The sequence below is a fragment of the Nyctereutes procyonoides genome, unplaced genomic scaffold, assembly GCF_905146905.1.
Source record: "Nyctereutes procyonoides isolate TBG_1078 unplaced genomic scaffold, NYPRO_anot_genome, whole genome shotgun sequence".
Lineage (NCBI taxonomy): Eukaryota > Metazoa > Chordata > Mammalia > Carnivora > Canidae > Nyctereutes > Nyctereutes procyonoides.
This window is the reverse complement of record NW_026575052.1, coordinates 49826153-49838579: the sequence shown is the minus strand read 5'-3', so window position 1 is coordinate 49838579 and position 12427 is coordinate 49826153. Positions and strand designations below refer to the sequence as shown.

The following is a 12427-nucleotide window of genomic DNA, read 5'->3' as shown; positions in this document are numbered from 1 at the left end:
AGACATAGAGAGAGAGAGAGAGAGAGGCAGAGACACAAGCAGAGGGAGAAGCAGGCTCCATGCCAGGAGCCCGACGTGGGACTTGATCCTGGGACTCCAGGACTGCGCCCTGGGCCAAAGGCAGGCGCCAACCCGCTGAGCCACCCAGGGATCCCCCTACTTCTTGCTTTCCAACCTGGATGTCATTTATTTCTTTTTCTTGATTAACTATCATGGCCAGAACCTCTAGAACAATATCTAATGAAGGTGGTAAGGATATATATCCTTGTTATGTTGCTCACCTCAAGGCAAAAGCACCCAGTCTTTGACTACTATGATATCAACTGCCTTTTTTTTTGTAGATGTCTTCGATCATGTTGAGGAAATTCCCTTCTCTTTCTAGTTTGTTGGGTGTTGTTGCTTGTTTGTTTGCTTTTCATGAAACGTGTTAGATTGATCAATTGCTTCTGTGTTTATTTAGATGATCATATTTTTATGTTTTATTCTGATATGATATGGTATATTACATTAATTGGTTTTCAGATGTTAAACCAACTTTGCATTCCTGGGATAAGCCCAATTAGTCATGATATATAATTCTTTTTTATTCATTCTTCTTATATATTGCTGGAGTCAATTTCTAGTATCTTATTGGGGATTCTTTCATCCATATTCATAAGGGATATTGGACTGTAGTTTTCTTGTGATTTGTCAAGCACTCTTCTTAAACATAATCACAATATCATACCTGTCATATACAATACCATACTTAAAAAACACTAGTGATTTTTTTATATCCTCAAAGATTCAGGTAAGTGTTCAAATTTCTTCCACTGTAGGTAATTTGAGGTGCCTCATAAAGAGCCCCCCCCCCCGATCTAGAGAATAAGGGAGTTCTGATCATGAGAAGTGGTGGGAGGGTGTTAGAGAAAAAAAATTCTCCATGGGAAAGAGCATAAAATCTTGACTCAGGGTACAAGGACTTCTTAGGAAAATAATTGACGTCTGTTTGGTTCCAGATGACAACACAGGAACAAAAGAGGAAGCCACGGAGACTGATTTTGGCTGAGAAATGGAAGTCCTAAGGCCCCAGTCCTACCCTTGCAATATATAATTCATTATATCATACCAGATATCCAAATTCATTGTACATGTGGAAGTGGACCCTTGCTTCTCCTAATCTATCTCTCACTCCTTGTTACTTCCTTCTTTGTCTAGAGCACATTTTTCAGCCTTGCCCTTAATAACATAACTTGCTCAATCCTTGCATGTCATTTGGGCTGCCCTGTGCACCCACCTCAATTTTGCTCTGCCAGTTTTTAAGCACCGCCCCCAGAAGAAATTGTTTATGCATGGCTGTAGATTCAGTGTATCAGTGGGAGAAGGTGAGTTCAGGATTTTTCCGCATCACCATTTTGAACAAGAACCTCTACCCACCCCCAATTTTTAATTAATGAATCCTACTTCTAGGCTGTTGTACACTATCAGATCAGAAAATACCACCTGCCTGGTGGGTGATTAGAAACTAGCCACTGGAACTGTGACAAATAGTTTATGGTCTCCAACCTCAGTTAGGCAAATATTTTTATTTGACCTTAGTGAAGCAAAATGCTAATCAATCTTTTCTCACTTAACTCATGGCAGCAATAAAAGCCCTCAGCCCACTCTTTCCATTCATTCAATCTATTTTTTAGTAAAGATTTATGGACCACCTACCATGTGCCAGGCACTGTCTTAGCACTGTCTTTGGGACTAGAAATTCAGAAGTAAACAAGATTGATACAACTGCTGCTCTCAGCAGTTGTCATGGAGCTTCCAACATAATACTCAACAAACAAAAAAGCTATGAATAAAGAAGATGATTTCTAATTGAGATTAATGCTGTGAATAAAATAACATAGGATGTTGTAATCAGAATGATTAGGCAGGATGTCAGATGAGGTGACATTTGAGTTGTATCCTGAACAATGAGGTGCCTGCCATAGGAAAATCTGTATTTAGAGCTTCAATTTGGTAGAAGTTCCACAGGAGCATCTTTGCCCAGATACTCTGCCTTCCAGCCTGGTGTCTACAAGTTGACTGTTTGTATGCTTGCCCTAAGACCAACTATTTTACTGGTGGATTAGATACCAGTCCTTTTTTACCTATTCAAGGACATTCCTCCAGCAGCACTCCCTTCTTTCTCCTATATTATCAAGTTTTCCCTCTCTCTACTGGTTTAGTCCCATCTGCATACAACCATGCTATTTCTCTTATCTCCATTATCATGGGGTGCCTGAGTGGTTCAGTCAGTTAAGTGGCTGACTCTTAATTTTGGCTCAGGGCATGATCTCATAGTTGTGGGTCAAGCCACAATGGGCTCCACACTCAGCGGGGAGTCTGCTTGAGATTCTCTCTCTTCCTCTCCCTTTGCTCCTCCTCCCACTTGCATGCACACGACCTCTCTCTCTCTCAAATACATACATCTTTTTTTTAAAAAAAAAAACAAACAACATAATGCCATACTCAATAGTGAAAGATTGAAAACTTACCCTCTAAAATCAGGATCAAGACAAGGATGCCCACTTTTGCCACTTCTGTTCAACATAGTGGGATCCTAGCTAAAGAAATTAGGCAGGAAAAAGAAATAAAAGGCATCCAAACTGAAAAGGAAGAAGTAAAATTATCTCTATTCACAGACAACATGATCTTACATGAGAAATCATAAAGAGGGGCACCTGGATGGCTGTCAATGAGGTGTCCAACTCTTGGTTTTGGCTCAGGTCATGATCTCATGCGTTGTGGGATTGAGCTTCTAGATGGTCTCTATGCTCGTTGGGGAGTTGGCTTGAAGATTCTCTCCCTCTGCCCCTCCCCCCACTCACTCATGCACATGCTATCTCTCTCAAATAAATTTTTTTTAAAAAAGAAAATGATAAAGATTCCACATACAAAAAAAACCTGTTAGAATGAACAAATTCAGGAATGTTTCAGGATACAAAATTAACACGTAAAATATAATGAGTTTCTATTTTTTAATTTTTAAAAATTTATTTGAGAAAGAGAGAGGGAGAGAGAGCATGAGCAAGGAGGAAGAGCAGAGGGAGAGGGAGAAGCAGACTCTCCACTGAGCAGGGAGCCCCATGGGGGGCTTAATCTCAGGACCTCGATATTATGAGCTGAGCTAAAAGCAGATGCTTAACCCACTAGGGCACCCAGGCACCCTCTGGTGAGTTTCTATATGCTAATAATGAACAATCTGAGCAGGAAATTAAGAAAAACAATTCCATTTACAATAGCATCCAAAAGAATAAAATACTTGGGAATTAACCAACGAGGTTAAAGACTTGTAGAGTGAAAACTACAAAACATTGCTGAAAGAATTAAAGACACAACTAAATGGAAAATCATTCCATTTTCATGGATTAGAAGACTTTACATTTAAATGATTAAGATCAATGCTTACCAAAGCTCACACTTTCTCACCTCTCTCAAATCTTTGCTCGGAAATCACATTCTCAGGTCTATTCTACACATTAATATAAAATTGTAATCTTTAACACTCTCCCTCAACACTCCTGATTGTTTTGCCCCTGCTCTATTTTTTTCCATAGTATTTATCTTCTAACACACTATAGATTTTATTCTCCCCACCGCAATGTGTAAGCATTTTAAGAACAGGGACTTTTGCTGCTCTGTTCACTAATGTATTCTCAGTACTTCTTTTTTTTTTTTTTAAAGATTTTATTTATTTATTCATGAGAGACAGGCAGAGAGAGAGAGGCAGAGACACAGGCAGAGGGAGAAGCAGGCTCCATGCAGGGAGCCTGATGTGGGACTCGATCCCAGGACTCCAGGATCTGCCCTGAGCCAAAGGCAGGCACTAAACCACCCAGGGATCCCCATATCCTCAGCACTTCTGAGTGCTCGCCATGTAGTGAGAACTCACTAAATAATTGTTGCGCAAAAAGCATCGGGGAAGGGAGGGAAAAATAAAACAAGATGAAGTCTGAGAGGCGGACAAACCATGAGACTCTTAATCAGAGGAAACAAACCAAGAGTCACATATGGGGAGGGGCATGAGGGGATGGGACAACTGAGTGATAGGCATTAAGGAGTGCACGTGATGTGATGAGCACTGGGAGTTACATAGGACTGATGAATCACTGACTTCATCTCTGAAACTAATACACTATATGTTAATTAATTGAATTTATTTTTTAAAAGATTTTATTTATTTATTCATGAGAGAGACAGAGACAGAGAGAGAGAGAGGCAGAGACACAGGCAGAGGGAGAAGCAGGCTCCATGCAGGGAGCCCGAGGTGGGACTCGATCCTCCTGGGTCTCCAGGATCACACCCCTGGCTGAAGGCGGCGCTAAACCGCTGGGCCACTGGGGCTATCCTAATTAATTGAATTTAAATGAAAATATATGCAAATTTACGTGAGCTTGAGGATATTTGTGGGAATAGCATTTCAGTCAGAAGCCATGGCAAGCGCAAAGATCCTGAGGTCCTTGGAATGTTAAAGGAAACAATAAGAAGGCCACAGTGGTTGAAGCAGGGTGAGCAGAGGTGGTAGGCAAGAACAGTAAGAGAAAACTTGATAATAGCAGGGCCACATTATGTAGGGCCTCGTAAAGCAGTGCTACACAAAATATCATCCAAGGCAAGTGACAGCCCATACACTATATGTTACTGCACTATGAGGAGGTAAGTTTAAAAAGTCAAGAATGGGGACACCTGGGGGGCACAGTGGTTGATCATCAGCCTTTGGTTCAGGTCATGATCCCAGGGGCCAGAAGTCCCTCATCGGGCTCCCCACTTCTTCAAGAGGGAGCCTGCTTCTCCCTCTTGCCTATGTCTCTGTCTCTCATGAATAAATAAAATCTTTAAAAAAAAGTCAAGAATGAATGTTTAGATATTTTTATGAAATTTCACATTGCAGCAATTTCAATTATATTTTATAAAAATATCGTCCACAATGGATTGCAACTTTATTTTTTTTAATTTATTTAAATATTTTATTTATTCATGAGAGACAGAGAGAGAGGCAGAGACACAGGCAGAGGGAGAAGCAGGCTCCATGCAGGGAGCCCGACGTGGAACTCGATCCTAGAACCCTGGGATCAGGCCCTGAGTTGAAGGCAAGGAGCTCAACCACTGAGCCACCCAGGCGTCCCAGATTGCAACTTTAAAAAAGAAACTTGGTCCCTTGTCAAAGTGAGTTTGAGAAGCACCATAAGTACAGAGCATAGTAAGGACTTCAGCTTTTGCACTTAATAAGCTTAAGAACCATTTTTCTCTGAGCAAAAGAGAGATATCACTAAAAGCATGAAGGGATTTAGAGATAATCCTGCAGGATGTGAGGAGTCATTAATGAGTTTTAAGTGGACAGTTACTGGAAGCAGGTGTGTGTTTGAAAAAGCCCACAGGTTGCCACATGGAGGATGGATCAGCAGATTCTAAGGGAGCACCGTGGAGGTTACTGAATGAGTCCAGGTGAGAAAGGGTGAGAACCTGACCAGGACAGCTGCATAGGAATGTGAGGGAAGGAGGCTCCAAGAGCTCTGAAAGAGGCAGAACCCGATGAGTTCCAGGATGCTTGAATATGGGTGAAGATAAGATGCCTCAGAATTATGGTTTAGATGAAGCTGGTTTTACTCAGGGGGATGGAAATGCAAAAGAAAAAGAAGATTGGGGGAAGGGCATTTAAGAGCTTACAGTGCCTCAGGGCACCTGGGTGGCTCCACTGTTGATCTTCTGCCTTTGGCTCAGGGCTTGATCACGGGGTCCTGGAATCAAGTCCCACACCAGGCTCATGACAGGCAACCTGCTTCTCCCTCTGCCTTTGTTTCTGCCTCTCTGTCTGTGTCTCTCATGAATAAATAAATAAAATCTTAAAAAGAAAAAAAAGAGCATAAAGTGTCTCAGGGACCTCCCTGTGGAGAAATCCAGTAGCTACTGGTCTTTGGGGTTTAGATCTGACAAGACAAGTTTGGGCTGCATTCAAGAATTGAGGAGCCCTCAGTGTAGAAGTGGTAGTAAAGTCATAGGCATGGGGAAGCTCCCTGAGCCCTGGAAGGGGTAGAGCAAGAAGTGAGACTGCTAAAAAGGGAAACTTGGAAAACATCAGTCAGCATTTAAGGATGCAGGAAGCAGAGTCCCTAAAGGAGACAGAGACAAGGAGGAGGCCTGAGAACTTTTCAGGTGGGGGACATAGAAACAGAGTGGTCAGCAGTCTCCTATGCTTCCTTCCCTACCTTTGTCCCTGTCTCTTCTCAACATATTCTAACCATTCCACTCTGGTATTCTTTTTTTTCACACTGGCCCTTCGCTCTACCTGGTTTTGTATTATTCCTGCTATATCCATGGGGTTTAACATAGTGCCTGGTACATAATCGGCACTTGAATGAAGGTCTCCTGCTTCCATCACTATGATCTCCAGCCCTACCTAATCAGTTACATTTCCCAGATCTGGCCATAAGCTTTCATGTTTCTGAGCCTTTTAAAGTACCCATTTTTTCCTGGGAATATCCTTCCTGAAGAAGCAATATTCACCTTTCAGGACCCAGATTAAATGTCTCCTTTTCTGTACAGCCTTCCAGAGGACCTCGTAGATTGATCTCTCCCACTCACTGAATCACAGTTATCTTTTCTGTGTACATCCCCCTTATTGGATTGAGAATTCCCAGAGGATGTGGATGTTTTGGATTCATATCTGTATATCAAGATGGTAACACGGGGCCTAAGGTTGAGCAGGGGCATAACTCTGAGCATAACTTTGATGAAGAGTACTCAAAGCAGGATGGGATGCCTGGGTGGCTCAGCAGTTGAGCGTCTGCCTTCAGCTCAGGGAGTGATCACTGTCCAGGGATGGAGTCCCACATCAGGCTCCCCGCGAGGAGCCTGCTTCTCCCTCTGCCTATGTCTCTGCCTCTTCCTGTGTCTCTCATGAAAAAAAATAAATAAAATGTTGAAAGAAAAAGAGTGCTCAAAGCTAGTCAAATATAAGGAGCTGCTTGAGGTGGTTAGTTCTCGGATACCGGAAATGTTCCAAGAGGCTGGATGAAGTCTTCTTGGGGATACTCCAGGGGGTTTCCTAACTGGAATTGGCAGCTTTGAATGTTTTTTTTTTTAATTTTTTATTTATTTATGATAGTCACAGAGAGAGAGAGAGAGAGGCAGAGACACAGGCCGAGGGAGAAACAGGCTCCATGCACCGGGAGCCCGACGTGGGATTCGATCCCGGGTCTCCAGGATCGGGCCCTGGGCCAAAGGCAGGTGCCAAACCGCTGCGCCACCCAGGGATTCCCTGGAATTGGCAGCTTATTTATCTGTCCCCATGGTTCTTTAGGTCTGTAGTACGGTATGTTGTAACTCTCCTATCAATGTTACTTTGAATCCTCCATTCCTATCTGTGTGGCTCTGGACGCTGGAGGGAGGCAGGCCAGAGGGCTGTGTTTATATCTCCCTCCCATCCCTGTCCCAGGTTCTCTGTGAGGCAGGTGTCTAGCTCTCTAATGGATGTGGCTGTCTCCTCGATGAAAAGAAGGGACGCCTAGAAGGAACAGTACCTCTTGGCTGATGCTCTGGGTCTCTGAGTTAATGTGGTTTGGAGGGCACATGTCATTAATTGTCCTGTGAAAGATCTAAGATGCTATGAAGGGTCTAAGCTGTTAGCCTATTTGCAAGTCAAAGATCCAACCAGAAACAATTATAAACACATTTATTAACCTAATGACAAAAATCTCTGGTTCAGAGATAGACTGTTTAATGACAGCATCTTCCAACAGCCCTCCATGTCCACATTCTCTATTAGATGACACAGTGAAAGCCAGGGTACCTGGATGCGCAGAGGGGCTTTACACAGCAGAAGAGAAACCCTGAAATTATGAAACTCACAACTTATGTAGGACAGATGGCAGAGTTGTCCCTTCTCTCTCTGGGTAGTGGGAGAGAGAAAGAGGGAGAATAAGCAGATAACTCTGCTTTGAAAGAGGGAGCAGATGGCTCTTGGAAAGTGCACCAGAGAAGAAATATCCTGTATTTTCCTAAGCATGTTTACCATTCATTCAATATCTTTTTAAACAAACAAACAAAAAGTCTTTTAAACTTTATTATTTATTTATTTTTTAAAGATTTTATTTACCCATTCATGAGAGACAGAGAGAGAGAGAAAGGCAGAGACACAGGCAGAGGGAGAAGCAGGCTCCATGCAGGAGCCCGATGTGGGACTCAATCTGGCACCCCGGGATCACAGCCTGAGCCAAAGGCAGACGCTCCACCGCTGAGCCACCCAGGCGCCCCTCTTTTTTTTTTTTTAATTTGTATTTATGATAGTCACACACACAGAGAGAGACAGGCAGATACATAGGCAGAGGGAGAAGCAGGCTCCATGCACCGGGAGCCCGACGTGGGATTCGATCCCGGGTAGGCGCCCCTCTTTTAAACTTTAACACAGGTGCAAGTAATCTCAGAAAGCCCAACTGCACAGAAACCCCCGTTTCTCACCACAGCCTAGACAGGCAACATTCCCTGCCCCTTCTGTCCTCTAAATTCTATTCTTAGGTTTCTAGGGAATTAGGATGAAAGAAGTCTAAATATAATGGATTCCACATCCAGCACTGTGCCCCAGCAGACACCCAGTACCCACCCGTCGAGTGAATGACACGGATCGTTGTTCCAGATTTTAATGAAGATAGGGCTGCAGGTTGGTTGGTTAAAACGTCCTGATAAGGCTTTGCTGGAAGCAGGGCAATCTGAGGCAATTCATTCGTCTCTCCTGGGCCTTAGGCAAAGCCCCCCACCCTTTGAAGCACCGCGAGAGTTCCTGACATCCCCACCGCCAGGCCCGAACGCGCACAGGATGGGACCACGCCAGACGTCGTCGGGTTTTCTTGGTACTTGGGAGCTTCGGGGTCCAGAAAGGGATTCCCGTCCAGTGTCAGGTTACTCACCTTAGGCAGCTCTTCTAGCCGAGGCTCTCTGTTCAGCTTGTTGCACCTAAGATCAAGCACGCTAAGCCTGGCGGGTAGTCCCTTAGGCACCTGCCCCAGCCCAGAGAAGGACAAGTTGAGAGAGTCCAGGGCGCTGGGCCAGACACACGCAGGAGCGCCTGGGGCGGTAGCGCGCAGCGAGTTGTGGCTGAGGTCTAGGTGGCGGGGTTGCACACCCGCCACCGCCATCGCCGCGCACACGCCGTTCGGCGTATCCATTCCCGCGTTGCGCAAAACTAGAGCCTGGAGGGCCGGGAACTTCTGCGGACAGAGAGCCGAAGTCAGTCCGTGCTCTCCCAGTCCGGGATTGTCGGATAGGTCTAAGGTGGTGAGCGCCGGGAAGGTGCGGAGTCGTGCGCAGGAAAAAGCAAGCGAGTGTGCCTGCGCGATGTTCAGTACCTTGAGGCCCGGCTTCAGCCACCGCTGCAGTTCGGCGAGCCAGGCACTTCCCGTTGCCCACGACACGTTCCGGAGGGTGAGGGTGGACAGCGCAGGCCCAGTGGCTTCCAGAAGCGGCGGCGGCGGCGTGCCGGTTACCTCCAGGTCCTGGAGCGTCAGTTCCTTGAGGCGGGAGTACCCCAGCGCCCGCAGGAAGGCGGTCACCAGCACAGCAGGAACCTGTGCAGAGGCCACGGTGAGCCGCCGCAAACGCAGGGCCTTGACCATGTCAGCGTACTGCTTTGGGTCCGCGTCTGCGCCCTTTAGAAATTGTTCCAGGCTGCGGCCGCCGCCGTGGATCTCCACCTCGACGGCAATCATACACTGGAATGCGCTCGACCAGTCGGGCTGCGGATCCGTGAAGTTGCAGAAGCAGCGGAAATCGTCGTCATCTACTTCGCAGGGCTCTAGTGAGGTCTCAGAGACGCACAGCACCGGCGGCAGCAGCAGCAGCAGCAAGCAGGGTGTGCATATCTAGGAAGAAAGCAGAGGTCAGGGCAGCCCCAGCCAGTCCCTGGGGTTCCTTGAGTAATTCCCTCTGGGCCTCAAGATCATCCACTCACCATGGTCAATCGGTGCTTCGAGCCTCTACGTTCCAGCGGGCTCGGGGAAGGGCTCCGGCTTCTTTCCTATACAGAGGCACTCAATGGTTTCTAGGTTCCACAGTATCTGTCCTCTTTGGCGGCCTGGGAGTTTATGCAACCCTTGGGATGTCACTCGGTTCCTTCCTCCGTGAACCCTGGTCACTCCCACGTCTCTGCCACCCAACCACTCCATGCACTACCCTTCCGGGAAATTTTGCAATGAAGGATGTTGCCAGGACTATAACAGGAAGGATCTTGTAGGGAATGTAGAGTGCAATGCCCCAGGCAGTGCCCTGATGAGTCAGACACCCCAGGCTTGTTTGCTAGCTATGGGGAAAGAAAGATCCCTAGTGCCTCAAGCCAAGACTCTCACCTCCCTCTGCTTATATTTCAGCGATGCAATTGGGGAGTTTCTCTAACGTTTCCCTAGTCTTGGTGATAACTTGCTGACACCCAGTTCCAATCCCCTGAATGCCATCGGATATTTAACTAGATAATTTTTTTGGAAGAGATTGCAAACCATCTATTAACTCCAAGAGATAGAATGAGATTCAAGAAAAGGAAGTTGGTTTGAAGAACAACTCTCTCTTCCCCTTTTATTTTTAAATATTTTATTTATTTATTCATGACAGACACACACAGAAACAGAGAGGCAGAGACACAGGCAGAGGGAGAAGCCGGCTCCATGCAAGGGAGCCTGATGTGGGACTTGATCCCAGAACTCCAGGATCATGCCCTGAACCAAAGGCAGACGCTTTAACCCAGGCATCCCAAAGACTTGCTCTTTTTAAAACTTTATTAAGAAAGTAACCGCTTTCTTTAAAAAAAAAAAAGATTATTTATTTATTTGAGAAAGACAGAGTAAGGTGAGGAGCAGAGGGAGTGGGAAAAGCATACTTCATGCTGAGCACCCAGACTAATGACGGGCTGGATACCAGGATCCTGAGCTGAAACCAAGATTGGAATACTTGAACAACTAAGCCACCCAGAGGCCCTAGCTTTCTTTCTTTTTAAAAAAGATTTATTTATTCATTTCAGGAAGAGAGAGAGAGAGAGCTCAAGCAGGGGGGAGGAGCAGAGGGAAAAGGAAAAGCAGACTCCCTGATGATTGGGGAGCCCCATGCAGGCTCAATCCCATGACCCTGAGATCATGACTTGAGCCAAAATCAAGATAAAATGCTTAACTGACTGAACTACCCAGGTGCCCAGAAAGTAATAGCTTTCTTAAAAATAGAGGTGTTTAACAGAGACATATTGGCCAAGTAGCTCCATCTCTTGCAGTTTCCATTTCTTTGCCCTGAAACTGAGAAACAGGTATTTCTAACCCAGTTTTCCCCCTTGCACCTAGCTCTCCCCCTACCCTTCCCCCCAACACAATTGCTATGTCCTAGGAAGGAAATATTGGACCTATGTTGAATGAAGATTAATTAGTAACTTACCTGTTTTGCAAAAGAAAAAAAAGCAAATATCCCAGATGGTGGAATAGGGGTTGTGCTTTTACAACAGCCCTTACAGTTCTTCACCTCTGGATTCTGGGGCAAGAGCTATATTAAAATTTTTTGAATTCTCACTTCTCCTATTTTTTTTTATAAATAGCTTCACATCTGTCCTCATTCCAAACAACGTGGCTTCATTAGACCACACTGCCCCAATGTATCTTGTTGGGCATGCCCTGATACCCTGAGCCATGCCCCAAGGCCAGCCAGGCCTGATCTCTAGAACACCACTGAGGACTAGGAATGTGAGTATAGCTCAGTGTTAAATACACTGACTCTGCAGTCAGCCAGGCTTGAAATCCCAGCTCTACCACTGAGGTTGTAAGACTTGGACAAGTTTGGGGGGCTCAGATTTCTGGGCTTCTGATCTGTAAAATGGAGATAATGATAGTACCTTTCTATGATTACAGAGCCACATCTATTAAGAGTAGTCCTGATTTTTACATTCTTCATCAATGCCTCTGCATTCAGAAGGCTCAGGCCACTGAAGCCTGGCTCCTTAGCAAATATTATCATTTTAGGGGAGGCACTCTGGTTGACAGTTGCAAGCGAAGAGGGGCAGTGATGATTTTCCAAACATCCCTGACTCACACTTTGATTCAACAAATATCTGTCATTTATCTACCAAGTGTCAGGACTGGTACAAAGCCCAGGGATGCAGACATGACTATCAGACAGTCTCTCAAGTACTCCAATAAGTGGGGGAGGCAAACACAGATCCAGACTAGTCCACAGGGAAAAGGACTCACAGAGGAGAAACTAAGGACTTGTGGAAGCTGTGGAGAAAGGAACAGCTAGTTCTGTATTAGAGAGGACATGGGGCTGTTTTTTACAGGGTTGACAGGGCAGATAAGTACAAAACAACAACAACAACAAAAAAAACAAAAGCAGGATGGGCAGCTGTAACGGTCTGGGCAGACATTTTGCCTGGTAACTTGTCTTACCTCCCCTA

The 12427-nt window shown here is 45.4% G+C and overlaps 1 protein-coding gene across 1 annotated transcript; it reads right to left on the bottom strand.

Annotated features, from left to right (window-relative positions):
- Window positions 1-7720: 7720 nt before the first annotated feature.
- Window positions 7721-10141, bottom strand: CD14 (CD14 molecule). The gene is made up of 2 exons (XM_055332049.1): window positions 9959-10141; window positions 7721-9869 (listed from the first exon to the last, which is right to left on the bottom strand). The coding sequence occupies exons 1-2, from the start codon at window positions 9959-9961 to the stop codon at window positions 8751-8753; spliced, it is 1122 nt and encodes a 373-aa protein (XP_055188024.1). The 5' UTR covers window positions 9962-10141; the 3' UTR covers window positions 7721-8750.
- Between the last annotated feature and the right edge of the window lie 2286 nt (window positions 10142-12427).